The 17280-nt window shown below is 49.4% G+C and overlaps 1 protein-coding gene across 3 annotated transcripts in view; it reads right to left on the minus strand.

Moving 5' to 3' along the window:
• Nucleotides 1–3655: 3655 nt before the first annotated feature.
• Nucleotides 3656–17280, minus strand: part of LOC119039254 (GTPase IMAP family member 4-like) — a 33776-nt gene continuing 20151 nt past the window's right edge. For 2 of the 3 annotated variants that reach the window (XM_053671875.1, XM_053671874.1), the window contains exons 3-4: nt 8707–8778; nt 3656–5469 (exon numbers count right to left, since the gene is read on the minus strand). In XM_053671875.1, the coding sequence (XP_053527850.1) occupies nt 4529–5469; nt 8707–8778 (1013 nt within the window). In that variant the 3' untranslated portion in view covers nt 3656–4528. Of the gene's footprint in view, nt 5470–8706; nt 8779–10600; nt 10699–17280 lie in introns of those variants that run through there. The other variant, XM_053671877.1, reaches the window with a different exon arrangement.

Raw genomic sequence — 17280 nt, forward strand, 5'->3', positions numbered from 1 at the left:
CCTGAGGCAGCCGGCAGCGCCAAATTGCCTTCATTCACCCCTGAAGGTGGCCATTGAAGCAAATGGGCCTTGTGGGGCCTGCTGGTGGCAATGATGAGCCAAATGGGGCCAGGGTGTCCAAGGAGCAGGGCCTGGTCAGGATGGTGCCCCAAGACCTGGCTACAGGACATGAGGCTACAGGAAATGCCAGGGGGGCTTGGGCAGAGGATGAGCCTTCCCTGAAGCAGACTAGATTAGGGATGCTATGACTAGGGTCCCCTCTCCTCATATCTGCCTCCTGATGTTAGAAACTAAAGGTGGGTCTTCATCCTGTCTCAGCCTTACCTGTAGCCCTTCCCTTCTCACTGGACAGTGGGGAGAGAGTGGGCATAGGGTGGGTATCTGGGTGTGTAGGGGGTCCCCTGTGAGGTATCTGTGGTGTCAGAAAGAGGGGCACAGGGAAGAAAGGGAAGCTGCAAAGGGAGCAGCTGAGGCTGTGAGCACAGTAGGAAGCACCCGCCTGATGGGTGGGGGGACTCCGTGCCCCATGGGGTCTTCCTGGAGGGCTGTTCCTGGGGACAAGGCCATAGGAGGCGAGGTAGACTAGGACCAGAAGACATCAGGATGGTGGTGTGCCCCGGCCTCTGACTGGTAAGTGCCATGTGACCTCACAAAGAGACTGACACTCCTCAGATGCCCCTCAGCTTCTCTGAGGCTCAGGATGCTCCCTGGGGAGTCAGACCAAGTGATGGAAGCAGGACAGGCTGGAACGAGGAAACTGCCTTCTGAGAGACCCCTCTGTCCCTTCTTCACACCGTGTGACAGAGGGTTTCTAGCTGCCTTCTTCAGGCAGGGGTGGAAAATCAGGTGGGGTGACAGCATTTGGGGACAGTCAGCAATCAGAGAGGCAGCCGCAGGTCCATCTGGGTGCTCACCCACTGGTCAGAGATCCTCTGCTGTTGGGGCCCCATCAGGACCCCTGGTCTCCCAGTGTGGAGGCCTCAGACTCCCACTGTCCTCAGACACAGGGGATGCCAAGAAAGCCAGTGTGTTTCATTGGCTGAAGGATTCAGGGGGGCATCTCAGGGCAGACAGAGACCCAGTCTGGGGTGCACCTGAGACAGATCTATTTTCTCAGTCAGCCATCTGCGGCTTGTGGGCAGAACCCAGCCATTTTCCCTGTGAGGTCTGCATGCTGCTGAAGACCCACGCCAGGACTTCAGTTCTGTTCTGTCTCCTCCTTTTCTCCTCCTTGTGCATAAAGTATTGATTTGATCACACTGGCTTTGATTTTTCTTGTTATTGTATTTCCCTTGTTATTCTTCTACATGAAAATTAAAATCCCTGGTGTAACATTCAGAATGGGACCTTATTGGCCTCCTGGTGGAATGGGCTCCCACCCCTGCACTAGGGTTGGGCAAATGGTCAGTACTCAAGGTCTGGTGGTCAAGGTCATCATGTTTCTAAGGGAGCAGACTTGCTGCTTCAGAGCTACTGAGTCAAAGTTCAAATCATTTGCATTTTGTTAGGACAACGTGATATATTAATTTCAGTGTTTGGTTTACCTGGTAGGTTAACTCATTCAGCCCTTGTTGGTGCAGCTCAGTGGTTGAGGGCTGGCCTGAAAATCAGAGGGTTGCCAGTTGAATTCCCAGTCAAGGCACATGCCTGGTTTGTGGGACAGGTCCCCAGTAGGGGTTGCACGAAAGGCAACCACACATGGATGTTTTCTTCTCTTTCTCCCTCCCTTCACCTCTCTAAAATAAATGAATAAAATCTTTAAACAGATAAAAATGCATCCCGTCTCAGTGGTCTAAGGCATCCAGTGCCCCAGGATGCAGCAGGACAGTGTGCGTGTCGGGGGGACCACATGGGGATAGCACCTGGGATTGCCATTCTTCTCTTGCCAGGGTTTGGATTCATTTCAGATTCCTCTTCTCCCATTGTTCACTTTTTTTTACTTCCTCCCTCTGATGCTGTCCCCTCCAGACTTCCACAAACAGTGATGCTGCTCACAGAGAAGACTTGGGGTGGATCTGGTGGTCCAGCCCTGCCCACATAAGTCTCCATCACACTCCTCCTCTTCCTCCTCTTTCCTCTATTTCCTCTGAGCAATGCTCTCCCTCTCCCTGCCCCTCCCCACCACCTGCCAACCCTTCTTATTCATTTTTCTTTAGAGCTATAGGGGAAGTGAGATATAAGACACTCAGCTAAATAATATCATAGGTCTTAAAGAGTTCCCAAATCTATGAAGAATGTTGTGAACTTGGGGGCAGGGAATACAACATGGTGGCACAGGTATTATCAGATCTTTTCAACCTGCCCGATAAGATATTGAATTGCAATTTGGCACCATTCCCACATGGTGAGAGCCTCTGCTTCAGACTGCAGGGGCAGACCCTCACAGGGACCGATCAGCAATGGGATGATGAGGAACATCCCCCCACTTCGTCCCTGTGATGCAGAGAACACAGCAGGACCACCTGTGTTACCAGAGGATGTAGGACAGAGGATTCAACACAGTTAGAGGTCCACGTGCAAATTTACCTTCTCCCTGACCTTCCTATGGAAAGGTTTCCATCTCATCCAAGACACCACAGGGCTCACACCTGTTTGAAGCTGGTGTGATGGGGACAAAGTATTAGTTTCTTTACTCCCCGCTTTGTACCAAGTGCCTGGTGTATGCTAGGCCCTCACCAAAGATTTCTTCCCCCACCCTCGGGAGAGCTGGGGAAACTTGGCTTGGGGAACATGTCCACAGCATGGACAGCCTCAAGCTTGTTGCTCTTAGAAGAACTTTCTGAGCTCCTCCCCCCTGATGCTCCCCTCTGTGCTCTCAGTCAGGTGCCACTGTTCTCTGTCCATTGTGTCTGCATCACACAGACCTGCAATTCAGTTTCCTCACTGGCCCCACAGTAACAGCAGGTATGAAGCTTTCTGTAGCCTTTGGCTTTGTCACTGAGATTTTGGAAGTCACAGGGAGGGGACTCCTAGGTAGCGCTGGGCATTACTGCACCAAGCTGATGATTTTCCTTCTAGAAGGAGAAAGGGCTTATCCTAAAACCCAGGAGGGAGACAGAGAGATAAATTATCCCTTCTCACAAAGGCAAAGCAGTTGATGTCTTTTGGGATGTGAAACCATTTCTTCTTATTATTATTTTTACTTTTACAAAAAAGAAACCAGACTGTTCTCTCTCCCTCTTGGCCACTGGTGACCAGATCTGACCTGCACTGTATTCCCTTGGTTCATTCTCCAAGCAGACCACCAAAGTTCCCTCCAGGAATGTGACTACCAGGACATGCTGGTTGAACATGGAAGTGTGCTTTGGGGGCTCCTAGAAATCACCCGGATAGGAGTCCCCAGAAGAGAAGGGATAGATTTGCACCACTTTTATCCATATGTTAAAGGGATCTTATTTGTAACCAGGAAATCTGCAAAGATCTCAAAAACCTTGATTACAGGTAATTTCTATAGAAACCTAATAAATGAATCCAAGAAGAATGTGGTTGTTGACGGGCAGAAGGGGTAAGAATGAGGGGAGACCTCTTAGAGGGTAGACAAGTCAAGCTCTGTAGTAATTTTGTAATTTTACCAAAAAGTAAAATTCATCCCTGTGCTCTTCAAAGAAATATAAGTGGTCTTTCCCATGGTAAAAGACCACCATTTTTACACAAATGCGAAAGAATAGAGAAATTTTATTGGAGTAACAGTAAGCAAACAATTTAAGGGGGTGGGGCAGCAGTGTGTGGACCACCGTCCCAGCAGGGAGTCATCAGGGTGCAGGGAGATGGAGGTAAGGTGGCAATAGTTGGCTTCCCAAGAAAAGGAGAGAACTAGTCATTCAGCAACATGCTCGCATTGAGGCTGGTCAGAGAGTTTCTACCTGAACATCTGAATACTTCAAATGATGCTCTCTTGCCTGTTGAATCTGTGTCTTTTATCCTTTCTGGCATTTCACTTCGTTGAGTTCTAGAAGATGTTTTTCAGGCAGGTCTTTGTTTTTCAGTGGGCCAATGTTAAGGGACAATCTGAGTCCTTCCATAAAAATGTACTTCAACAAATTTATGTTCATCAAAGAAGAATTCTATAAGCATCTCTCTATATGGATTACTAAGTGCAAAGAGCTGACTTCACTAGCCACTTGGGTAGAGTGATCACCGGGGCTCTAAAGACAAAAATTAGGAGAAGAGCCACAGATGGATATTATCTGCAAATTTAGAAAAAATCTGGAGGAGAAACAGTTACCAGGGACAAATAGAGCAAGCTTGGGGCCACCGACTTTTGGTCACCTGCATTCCTTTCTCTGTGTCTGAGAAAGAGATCAGGTCACAGGGTGCATCTGTATATTTTGCTTTGGAGTTTTACAGGTTGGGCATGTGTCCCTCCCCTGTAAAATCCATCAATAGGCCACCAATATCCAACAGTGAACGTTCCCTCCCTCCCCGTTGCTGAGAGCATGAGGGACAGAAGCACATGGCTCTGACTTTGGGGAATGATTTCTAAGAGTAAAAGGGCACCAGAAAATATGCAGGAAATATAGACAGATTTTCATTTCTTGTCAAGGGCTTTGAACACGCATTGAAGAGCAAGGCCAATAATGTTGACAACTGCTATGATGGTCTCAAGAATCTTATTCTGACGCTCAATTTCATGCCTAGCGTTTTGCTGCCTGGAAACACACTGCTTTTCCCTTTCTGCCAACGCCCTCTCCATTTCTGCCTTTCTCCTTTCCCGCTCCAGGCTATCCCCCAGGTTTCTGATTTTCTCCTCATACTCCTCTCTTATCTGCTTCTTCTCTCTCTCCAGCTCAGCTCTGGAGAGCACTTCTATTGCTCGGATCTGTTTCTGAATCTCCTCCTCCGCCCTTTGGTACATCTCGTTAGTGTAGAATACCCCCTCGTTCTCCATCACCATGCGCTGGACCAGGTCCAGCAGCTGTGCCCTCTGGGCCTCCTGTTCTGCACCTGTTGCCTTATTATTGAACAAACAGTGGCGATCCTTGAACTCCTTCATCAGATCCTGAATGAATGGTGGGGCTTCCTTGATGTGATCACAGAACTCCACACCATCCAAGTCATCCTTCCGGGTAAATAAGAGAATCGTGTATCTCCTAGCTGTGGGACCAAACATCTTCAGCCCCTTCTGCACGGCCTCTTGCTCTTCCTTTGTGTACTGGCCCAGTCGGACCACCAGGAGCAGTGCATGAGGCCCCGGGGACGTCAGGAGGATGCAACGAGCAATCTCCTTTTGAGTGTCAGCATCTGGCACCTCGGTGTCGAAAAAACCAGGCGTGTCCACCACCACAATTTCTCTCCCACTCCACGTGCAGGTCCCTTTCTCACAGACCTTGGTGACGGATTTTGCTGCGATGCTGGAATGAAACGCTTTCTTCCCAAGGATGCTGTTCCCTGTGGCACTTTTTCCGGCTCCAGTCTTACCCACTAAGACTAGTCTCAGTTGTGACTCTCTGGGGTCTTGGTTTCCAAGCCCTGGGACATCAGGAAACAAAGCCACAGTGTTAGGATTGACCTCCAGCATTTCCCCTGCAGGCCCGCACCTGCCGGTGCCCGTCTCTGTTGCCTGATCTTGTCCTGTCCCATGAGCCACCCCTGCACCACAGGAGCTCTGAGGAAGCCCCTGGGCCCCGTGTTCCTGCTACAGGACTCAGAGAACCTCGGGAACCTCTCCAGAGTCCCATGGGCTGCTCACTCTGATCTTGACAGCTTAGGGTCCACAAAGGAGGGCACCCAAGTGTGTAAGTGAGAGCTCTGAGCCATTGTAGGAACTGTGTCTCCCAAGCCAAGGCAGAAAGTGACACAAAAGCTGACTGCGGGACATCGTAGTGGAAGAGCCCCTTACCCCCATGTCATAGTCATAAGGGAAGTTTTCTTTTTCCCATGAAGAAACCATGGAGGGGGTGATTCAGGCCCTGCCGCCATACAGGGTGAGCAGGGCACCTGGGTAGAAAGAAGGATTGTCCCTTTATATGTCACATGTGCAGCCATCCCCATCAGGGACTGTAACCCACAGAAGCACAAAACACTTTACAGTTTCAACTTTGTTTAAAAATCTAACAAAGTTTTCTAATTTTAAATTATATGTTGAAGACTTATAGCCAGAAAGTGTTGATGGTTTTCTGGAGTTACTATAAAATCCCTTGATACATTAATAATAATAGTAATAATAATGATAATGATAATAATCTCACACAAATTAGCATCAGTAGAATTATACTTTCTTAGTCTCCTTTGCTTAGGCCTGTGTTCTTCTTAGGAAAGTTGCAGGTTAAAGACAGAGCACCATAGCCTACCAACTGCAGGCTGTTTGCAAAGTAACTATCCCTCAGTTTAACACCAAATCATCTGTGTAGCTCTTTCCCCAGTTCCCTTTAGTAAATCTCTGTTTCTCTTTAATGTGCCTTATGGAGGAACGGTTCAAGATTTGGTGAGCACAGCCCGGGACCAGGCAAGACAAGGGACAACCACACCTGAGCACCTGTCTCTCTGACAAAGAAGACCCTCCAGCACGGCCCTTGAGTGAGACAGTGGCCTGAGGGACAACCCTGCATCACACACAGCCATCATCTCTGCTCAGAGTCCATGCCCACAGGGTCACACCGATGACATTACAGACCCAAGTAATGACCAAATTTCCCTTTCAGAGACATCCTCACTGTAACCCAGGCCCTCAGACCAAAAGTCTAGGAATCTTTCTTAATTTCTCTCTTCCCTTTGCTTTTCAGATCCAACCCACCATCACGTTCTCTTGCCTCCATCCACAATCTGACCACTTCTCTCCACGTAGAAGACAATCATACCAGCCCAACCTACATTGCCATCCATGCCACATCTGTCCCCTAACTGTCCTCCATGTTTCCAACATGGCCCCTTCTGTCTGTTCTGTAATTGGGATGCTCTTTCAAAATATCCATCAAACAGAGGGGAGATTTCGCAGAACCCCCATCTCTGGCTTCCACAAATCAGTAGTGATTCCCCATCTTCCACACATTCTGTGGGGAAGCTGTTGCTAATCCAGGGAGCAGCCAAACCTCCCCTGTGGGTGAGTTTCCCACATTTGATAAGATAACCAGCATACCAGGGTGAAAGTGTAAGTTTCCAGAAGCTGAGAACACAGGACACAGGATGGCTACCAACAAGGGGAATGTGGATGGGAGTTCAGAGCACTGTACATTAGCATCACAGTGGAAGACTCCACCTAGGGACACCCTGAGGGCATCAGCTGTCACCACACAGAGAGTAGAAAAGTCCTGGGAGGTGAAACAGAAGGCCAGCACAGGCCAGCTCCACCCTGCAGCAGTCTGCCAATGCTGAGGGCACATGGCGATCTATGTGACAGAGTGCTGCTGTGGACATGGACTGTTCCCATTGGGACATGTGCCTCTTTGGGATGTGGCTCTGCAGCCCTGCCCATAAAGACTGAGTCATTTCCCACCCCTTGAATCCAGGTGGGCCGATTGACTTTTGTGGACATGAGGGCACTAGGAGTGTGATGCCAGCGTGGGTCCTAAATGTGCAGATGCCTGGAGCTGGCTGTCTCCTCCTGCCCCACAGAGACCTGCAGCTGCCTGGGGAAGAGGCTGGACTCGCCTGCTGGGTGATGAGGGACAAGGCCCACCTATCCCTGTCACCCTGGCCTGCCTGAGAGCCTGCTGACTACCAGACACAGCTATGAGGCTATCCAATCCCAAACTATCCAGTTACTGGATCTTGAGAGCATCATGCTAAGCACTATAAGTCACATGAAAAAAGGACAAGAAGCATAAGATTCCACTCACATGTGGGATGTAAAATAGAAAGCCACAGTGAAATCAGAAAACAAACTCAAGGACACAGACAGCAGTGTGGTGGTGACCAGAAGGAAAGGGAGGTGGGGGGAGGGTGAAAGGGTAAAGGGGTCAAATGTGTGGTGATGACAGGGGACGAGGCTTTGGGTGGTGAGCCCACAGTGCAGTACACGGATAAGGGATGATAGGATTGTACACCTGAACCTTATACAGTGTTATTAACCACTCTCACCCCAATACATTTCATCTAAGAAAAAGAAAAACTATCCAGTTATGCACCGAACTACCACTTACCACCAGGTGCATGAGTGAGTCTGGCTGCGGGGGCACAGCTGGCCCAGACATAAGAAGTGCCAATGAAAGGAATGATGTTTCTAGGCCACTACATTGTGATGTGGTTTGCAAACAACCATGAAATCAACTGATGCAGTTACTTTCTATAGACAAGGGACTCAAAGGGGGTTTGTGTGAGAAATGGAGTGAGCCAGTCTGGGAATTTGTTGGTTGTAGTGAGGCCACCTGGAGCAGGGACCATAGAGACTTTATTAAAATCTCCTTTACTCTCATGTTCCTACTTCCCACCTTTCTGGGGCTAAAGAGAAGGGCAGAGAAACACACAGAAAGGCTAGAGTGTGTCCTCCTGATGTGTGCACATGTTATGAAGTAGGAGACAAGAACCCTCATCAAGCCTGGATCACTCAGGACACTGTAACTTCTTTTCCTCTGAGCAGTGATGCCACATCAGGCGGGTCCTGGGAGGAGGGTCAAGGGGAAAGAAAGAGCAGAGTCGATGAAGACAAAATGAGAAATGGGATTGGGGGTATTTGGGTCTTGCTCAGTGGGGGACTGGCAGACAGGACAGGAGAGCCCCCACCAGGTCCCCTCCATCAGCCTGGCCTGGGGAGCCCAAGCCCTTTCTCACCTTGGCTGATGCCGGTTTCACTGAAACTGAAACTCGAGCTGTGCAATGCAATTGCCATCGTTATGTGAGTTCCTGTGGGTGAGAAACACAACTCATTTCAGGGAAATGGAGAGTAACTGCAAACCACACCTCCTGCAGCCAGCAGCCCCTCTTCCCCTGGACTGGCTACTTGATTCCTCCTCCTTCCCAGCACTTCTGCTCCACTCCCCTGGTCAGTCTCCTCTTTGCTTCCTGCTCTTTCTCTGCACAAACACACAGGCTTCAGGTGCTTCCTCAGCTGGGCTTCTGGGGGCCCTTCCCACCTCCCCTGAGTAACTTGTTGTTCTGACCATCATTGGAACTTTATCTGTTGCTTAGACCCTCCCCAGAGCCCTGAACTTTCATATCCCACTCAGCCTCTCCACTGGGCAAGTTCATGGGCATCTCACATCGAACTGGCCACAGGAAACCCTTGACCTCCCTGCTCTCCAGCCAGTCCTGCCTTCAGGTCACAGGATCATCCCATTTCTCACCACCTCCCCCTGCCCCATCCCCCCCTCAATCACTCTCTGTTCAGTGGATGGCCTCAGCTTTCAGCCCAGGGATCCTGAGAAGTGGTAGGGTCTACAACTCACCTACAACTCATCTCTCCTCACTTTTGCTCATCTGTCCCACGGACTTGACCTCCAAAACGTGCAGAATTGTCCCTGCTCCCACCACAGATGAAGCCAGGCCACTAGGCTTGGTCTCCCTGTCACAGCCCCTAACTGATCCTCTCATCCTCAGTCCTGCTTCTCCTCTACAATCAGACTGTTTTTAACCTAAAACCTGATTATTCTTCTCCAACGCCTCTCCCCCAAATACCGTCACCACACACAGTAGAGCTGCACTGAGGCCCCCTCACCATTGGCTCTCCCAGCGCTCCCAGGGGCCCCCAGGGAGCACAGATCTCCACCAGGAGTTCTGCATCTGCTCTCTCTACTGTGCCCTGGTCAGTTGTAAGCTTAGTGACGATGGGCCCTCCAGGGGAGCGTCCAGGCTTGTATTCCCTTACGACCTGGGACAAGCACATTACTGGACACAGAGTTCTTCACAACACATATTGTTAAATAAACAAATTGATCAAAATTCTCTCTGATTGTTGCTTCTTTGATCTTGATGTCCAGCCTACATCTGAGAGAAAGGTTGTCCTTCCTCATTCATCAATGCTCACTGTCACAGAAGCATGGTGTTACACTGTGAATATTTCATCTTCTTGCTGCCTACACATGATTGGCAGTGGGGAGAGCCGTTTCAAGAACAGGGAGTGGATCAGACTTTGCCCAGGACAGGCTGAAAACCCCAGTTGGGAAGGGCAGGCTCCTCTGATAGGAGCCGTCAAATACACATTCGAAACACAGAAAGACAAATGCTCCTTTGGAAAGAAGACTTACGTCCTCAGGCCTTAAGAATAGGGAGCAGGAAAACCCTTCTCGTAACTTGAGAAGAGAAATCCCAGAATTTTGTAAATCATCTTTGGCCACAAAGTCACTGTTGGTCCTGGGTGTGGGAGCCCTGCTTCCAACACCTCCCAGCGCTTTGCACCCATCAGCTACCCTCAGAGCCGACTCTGCCCGCTCACCCACCTCTGTCCTGGAAAGCTGTTAGGTAGTGAAGTGAATCATTTATTTGTACAAATACACTCTGAGCAGCAAACCTGTACAAGTGGCTAATTTGCAGGGCTCAGCCTTCACAGCAGATCACACCCAAAGTCAGGCAGCAGAGACAGGAGACAGGAAGCAAAGAGAAATCCATGCTGAGAGCAAGTTTGAGGGGAGATTTAAGGTGGATCCCAGGGGAGGGGACACCAATGCTCCACATCCCACATTTCCCTGCCACTCCCCCTACACATACACGATCACCCACATTCCTTTACCTGCAAAATCTGTGTCCTGCTCCAGTCTCTGACTTCGAAGTCTGAGCTGAGTGAGGACAGGGAGGACAAGGATAAGGAGAGAGGAAGTGAGGGGAGGAGCTGTCTACACTGACTCATGTAGGAGGGCTCTGACAGAAACACTCTTATTTCAGATTGGAGGAGAGCTCTGGCTGTTGCCCCTCCGTTCCTTGCAGCATTTTCTGGGACACCAAAAGTTGGCAGGTTCAGTTCCTGGTCGGGGCACATACCCAGATTGCAGGTTCTATTCCTAATCACGAGGGCAATAAATTGATGTTTCTCTCACATGGATATTTATCTCTGTCTAGCCTTCTCTTTTCCTTTCTCTCTCTAAAAAACATCAATGAAAACATAACCTTGAGTGAAGATTTAAATAAATGGGTAAATAAATACATAAATTGAAGGAGTAATTAAGATCTTCTCAGACAAGAAAAAGCTAAAGGTGTTCATCACCACCAAACCACAGTTAGAAAAAATCTCAAGGGACTTATTTGAGAACAAACAATGGAAAAGAGAAACTCTTAGAAATAGTCAGATGGTGAGAAACATGTACTCATCTATGAACAATATAAAAGTAAATGGATTAAGTACACCAGGCTAAAGTCATGGGGCAGCTGAATGGACAAGAAAACAAGACCCATATACACTCTGTCTACAAGAGACCCACCTCAGGACAGAAGGCACACAGAGACAGAAAGTGGGGGGGAGAAGAAGATATTTCATGCAAATGAAAGAAAGCAAAAGAACCATCAACAAAATGAAAAGGCCACCGTCTGAATGGGAGAACAGATTTGCAAATCACAGAGCTGATAAGAGACTGATGTCCAAACTTCATAAAAAATTCATACAACTCAGTTGCAAAAGAAACCAACAATTCAACTTGAATAAATGGGCAGAAGTTCTGAATAGACTTATTTTTTTAATGACATACGGATGACCAAGAGGTCCAAAAAAGATGCTGAACAGCACTAAACATCAGGAAAATGCAAATCAATACCACAATGAGATATCAGTGTACAACCGTTAAAGTGGGTGTTATCAAAAAGACAAAAATAATGAGTGTTGGTAGAACGTGGAGAAAAGAGAACCGTTACGCACTGGTAGTGGGAATGCAAGCTGGTACGGTTACTGTACACAGAGTTCCTCAAAAGTTAAAAATAGCTGGACTGGTCAGCATCGCTTGGTTGGATGGAGCAGCCTCTCATAGCTGAGGATTGTGGGTTCCACCCATAGTCGGGGTACATGCCATCAGGGTTCGATCAATGCTTCTCTCTTTTCTTAATGTTTCCCTTCTTCGTTCCGTAAAAACAATAAACACAAATGTCCTTAGAGGATAATTTAAAAATTAAAGATGGAACTACCATATGATCCAGCATTTGCACTCCTGGATATGTAGCTACAGAAAACAAAAACCCCTGCAGCATGACTTACAATAGCCAAGAAATGGAAGGAACCAAAGCTTCCATATACGGAGGAATAGATAAGGATATGGCAATGAGTGTGCAATAGTGTTCAGCCAGAAAATACTCCCAATATTTCCATTTACAATGACATAGACGGAGCTCAAGGGCATTTGTGAAGTGAATTAAGTCAGACCGAGAAATGGGGATATTGTATGATCTCATATGTGGGATCTAAGAGAAACAAACGAACAAAAAATCCAAGCTCAAAGATCCAGAGAATGGATGGGTGGTGCCCAGAGGTAAGAGGTGATAAAAATGCTTGCAGGGGATCAAAAGGTAAAAAATAAAATAAAATATAATATAAAATAAACTGAACACGCAGTGTGACATGAGAACACATATGCAAGGTAACGGGAAATACCCAAACTTGTTAGAAAAATATTTGCAAAACCAATGATTAAATCTACTAAAGAAGTAATGAGTTTTATTTTACGTCAACTAGAATTTAATAAAGCTGGTAAATTGCGGGTCATTAGCTCTGTTGGACGTGACCAGGGGACTCGGTGGTGGGAGACTGATGGTAAAACAGGCTGCATGCAGGTTGTCACTCGAGCTCATGTCGGTGCCTTTTATACACGAACTTGTTTCCTGTTCCTGTCTAGAGACAAGGTCCATGTACGCACCATTGTTTATTGTTGGGGGCTGGGATAAGCCTGAAAAAAAAACAACAAAACCCCCCGCACCCCCGGCCAAGCGAGCCCCTATCCACGCACTCCCCCCCCCCTCTAACTCCCTCCATTACCCCGTTTATGATTCCCACCCAAGGACCTTCTTTTGATTTTACAGAAAGAGGAAAGGGCAGGGAGAGAAAGAGAGAGACAGAGACAGACAAAGGTGAGAGAGAAACACCTATCAGTCACCTCCCGCACACTGAAGGACCAGAAATGGACCCGCCACTCTCTGGTGCACGGAATGCCCCTCATTTAACTTCGACTGAAAACATAACAAAATGTGTGTCAAGGAGCTTTTCCTTCAGTGGCTTGGTATTGGTTCCAGGAAGTGGGCGCTGCTGTAAACAACACCCACCCTGTGGACTGGCTGTGGGGTTGGGGACCCACAGGCACTGGGGGACTCAAGGGCACAAGGGAGCAGAGGTGGAGTTGGCCTTGGAGGGACTGTGCTGGGAACACGATTGTTAAAGGTGAGATCTCAGATGAGAGTGAGGACCCTGTCATTGGAGCCCTGAAGAAAGGGGGAGGGGTTCCATATGGGGGAGAGTCGGGGAGTCATGTCTGCTGTTGGGGGGAGGGAAGGGGTTGTGAGCGATGGACTGGAGTGTTCAGCTGAGGGGTGTCCAAGCTCAGTGTGGTGGGGGGCTGCCTGGTTTTCCTTGTCAGAGGAGGAAGACAAGAGATCCGATCCTAGCAGCCTCCAGCTAAGGACTTCCAAGGGCTGCCAGATGCCATGAGAAACTGGGAACCAGCCAGCAAGGACCCTCCTCTGAGCCTTCAGAGCAAACAGGGTTCAGCCAACCTTTTGATGCGAGATTCCTAGGACCAGAAGTTTCTGTGGCTTTCAGAAACACGGTGTGTGGGACACTGTTTCAGCCGCCCTCGGACTCTCAGAAGACACCTTCCTCCTCTCCTCCCCGTCTCTCCTGCCTCCCCTATTGTTCCTTCCTCAGCACAAGCACAGACCCCCTCTCTGTGTGAGTGCACTGTGACTCCAGGGTGGCCCTGCCAGTGGCACCCACACACCTGGACCAGGAAGTGCTGTTTTCTCAGAAAGACCTTGAACTCTGCCTCACCTTGTGCTTCCCTCCCACATCCTCTGCACGTTTACCCTGTCAGATATGAGCCCCCACAGAGAAGTCTGTGGTTGTCCTCAAGTTATACAACTTGAAAGCAAAACCAAAAACAGTTTTGTTTTGAGAGAGACAGAGGAAGTGAGAGGCTCCTGAACCCTTAAGTGCATGGGCCACCAGCCAGGCTGCAGTGGGCTCAGCAGGTCCTGAGACCCCCTCTGTGTGACAGCAGCTCCAGGCCCACCAACCAGAAGGAGGAGTCACACAAAATCCCACAGACACAGACACAGCGGGGTGCTCACAGGGGGAAGGAGGGGACTGTAAAGGATAAAGGGGGTCAAAGGTGAGGTGACAGAAGGAGAGCCGACTGTGGGTGGTGGGCACACAGTGCAATACACAGATGATGGGTCAGGGAATCGTACACTGGAAACTGTACAATGTTATTACACAATGTCACCCCAATAAATTTAATTTTATAAAATGAATAAAGAGTTTTATCTAAAACATAGGGGGGCACTATCCCTTACAAAATAAGACAACACCAGTTTCCTGCATTGAAACACACAGGAGACCCCACCTCCGCTGACAGCACAGGATGATGACCAAAGTGTCTGACATCGTGTCCCCTTCCCTTAGCCCAGTGACACTGTTTTGTTCCCTGGGCTTCACAGCCACCTATCCTATGAGCACATCAGCTCAGGTGTCTGCCATTAACCTGAAGTGCATGCAGTCAGGAGAGGTAGGTGGCTCTGACCAGCCACTCTCAGGATCTGAGGCTTTGGGCACAACCACCCCCCTCTGAGCCCAGGTGACTTTACAGATGGAAGACAGGGGCTGTCAGATTACTGAGTCTCATGCCTCCCAGGGGGTGACATCACAGGACAATGTCTGGGTCCATGAGGACAAGGGCCCAGACCCTCCTAGGGGTGCGAATCCTGAGCCCTGGCCACACACCCCCACTTCTTCTCAGATGTTGGTTGGTTGCAGTGATAAACCTGAGACAACAAACAGGGTCCTCCAAGGGAGCCCACATGGGGGGACCTGTCCTGGGAGTCTTGGTGTCAGGGGTCTGGTGTGAGGAAGCACTATTACTATGGGCCCCCTTCTCCCATGCTTTGAGTCCCCAGGGTCATCAGAGGAAGGGAAAGTTACAGTGACAGGTGTCAGTCACTGTCCATTCCCACTTGGCACCAGAGGCCAACAAAGCAAGAAGCAGGGATGCAGGTGAGCTTCCCCTGGTTCCTGCCACTCTCAGCCCAGCCTCAGGCCCCTTCCTCTCTGATCAGCCAAGACTGGTCCATCCCCTCCCACCAGGACCCACAGGTCTGTGATCACCCGCCCTGAACCTTCACCATCCGAGGTACCAGGGACACAGGGAGAGGCTGAACAGGCACCAGGGGAGAATTCAGAGGCGGCCCGATCCCTCTGGTAGCATCAGGCCCTTGCCCTCTTTCTGGGATCTTCAGTTTGGTTTGCACAATTTCTGATGTAATCTACATTTCTTTCCATTTATTTTGACATCTTTTGTTCCTTCAATCCCAGCCTGCCATAAACTGATGTTATTTTCTGAAATTTGTATTTCTTGATGTGAGAAGGGGAGAAACATTGTCCTGTTGTTCCACTTACCGATGCATCACCGGTTGATTCCTGCATGTGCCCTGACCTGGGATCAAACCCACAACCTCCGTGTATCTTGGTAATGCTCTAAACAACTGAGCTACCCTGCCAGGCCCAAAGAGAATATCTTCAGTACTTTATTACTAGTGATAAATGCTATAAATAGAATTGTATCAAGGAGCAAAAGGACAATTTTAATGTGTATCTCAGCAGGAAGCACAAAAAGTTTCGTTTTTCTTTCTCATAATCTCCTCATTTCAGAGAAATGAGCTACAGGATGTCTGCTTTTGAACTCACTTGTGTACAAGAAGGTGTCTGTCCTGCCTGAGCCACAGCCCTTTGTGCCTCATGTCCTCCTAAGACAGGACACTTAGATTTGTAGTCACAGCACAGGCTAGAGAGCATGGTGACAGGACCCACGTCCCTTATTTGTACCTGCTGTGTGTTCAGACAAGTGAGAGGAGACAGATTGGGCCAAGAAGATTCCTCCCTGTGGACACCACACTGACCTGTGCTCAGGACCCACCTGGATCCTCTCAGGCTGCAGCCCCCTGAGGATGGGGTGTGGGAGTTTTCCCTGGAGTCGCCCACCCACACCAGGTCTTTAGGCAGGGTGGGGGATGACCCCGGACACAACCCCGAGCACTTGGACTCTGAAGGGAGCCCACAGCGTGCCCTCTGCCCCACATTGGAGCAGGTGCATCCAGACGTTGCTGACCTTCAACCTCCAACAACACAGCTCTCAGAGCTACATGGTGAATGAGCAGCTGAGCAGCCTCACAGTTTCCTAGTGTTGACAGTCACAAAGCAGCATCACTTGAAAATCAGAACAAAGGACACCTGTGTCCGAGCTGTGCACAAGCACAGAGGACTCTGTGAAAACTCAAGGAGACCCCAGCAAGTCTCTGATCCTCTGCAGGTCCCAGGTCTGCCTCAGGTGGAGAGCCAAGGGCTCCAGATGAGGAGGCAATCTGGAGGACAACGGCAGCTGTCCCCGAGGTCCCCACTTCCCAATATTTCCTTCAACCCCACGACAGCACAACTAGAAGGGGAAGCCAAGCAACACCAAATCCCTGCGATCAGCGGGCAGGGCGGGGAGGGAGCCTGCTCGGGGCCACGTTCAGTGTGAATCCACTGACGGGGCTTCCTCTGCCCTGTGGCACGTGGGGCACCCTGAAGACTCCTCACCAGCGGGACAACCACAGCTGGTGAAGTTTTCACATAAAGTCTCTAAACGTCCATATAGTAAATGAAGAAATGTTAAAGTTTTAAAATATACTGAACTTTAGTGAGAGGAGTGAGATCCCTGTGGTACCTGAGCCAGGACTTCCTCCCTCCCTCCCCAGCGCACCTTCAGCTCCGCATACAGGAAACTCCATTCTGGGCAGCTGTGGCTGAGCAGATGAGGCCCCTCTCCCCTGAGTTCCCCTAGAGCTTGGTCCCTCACAAACGGGGGTGGGGGCAGCATTTCTCACCCCTGCCAATCTGAGCTGCAGGATGAGTCAGTGAGAGCAGCCAGCAGCTCTCTGCTGCTCTACTCACAGCTCACAGGCTCCACTCAGGCCCAACAGGCTGAGAACAGGGGACCCTGGGAAGCTGCTCACACTCCAGCTTCCACATAGGATGGAGGGTCCACGCTGGGAAGGGCCAGGTGAGAGACCAGGGGCTGCCATCCTCCGCACCGTGCCCCGAGCTCTGCCTCAGAGAGCAACACCGCAAACCCTATGAGGGGCAGCTAACAGAACACTTAGAGGAAAATTTATAGATGGGAATTCACATGCAGCTACATTGAATAGACAACAATGATCTCAAACCAGTAACCTAATATTCCACACTAA

This window comes from Artibeus jamaicensis, unplaced genomic scaffold (assembly GCF_021234435.1).
Source record: "Artibeus jamaicensis isolate MK-2021 breed Jamaican fruit bat unplaced genomic scaffold, CSHL_Jam_final contig_718, whole genome shotgun sequence".
In the NCBI taxonomy this organism is placed as follows: domain Eukaryota; kingdom Metazoa; phylum Chordata; class Mammalia; order Chiroptera; family Phyllostomidae; genus Artibeus; species Artibeus jamaicensis.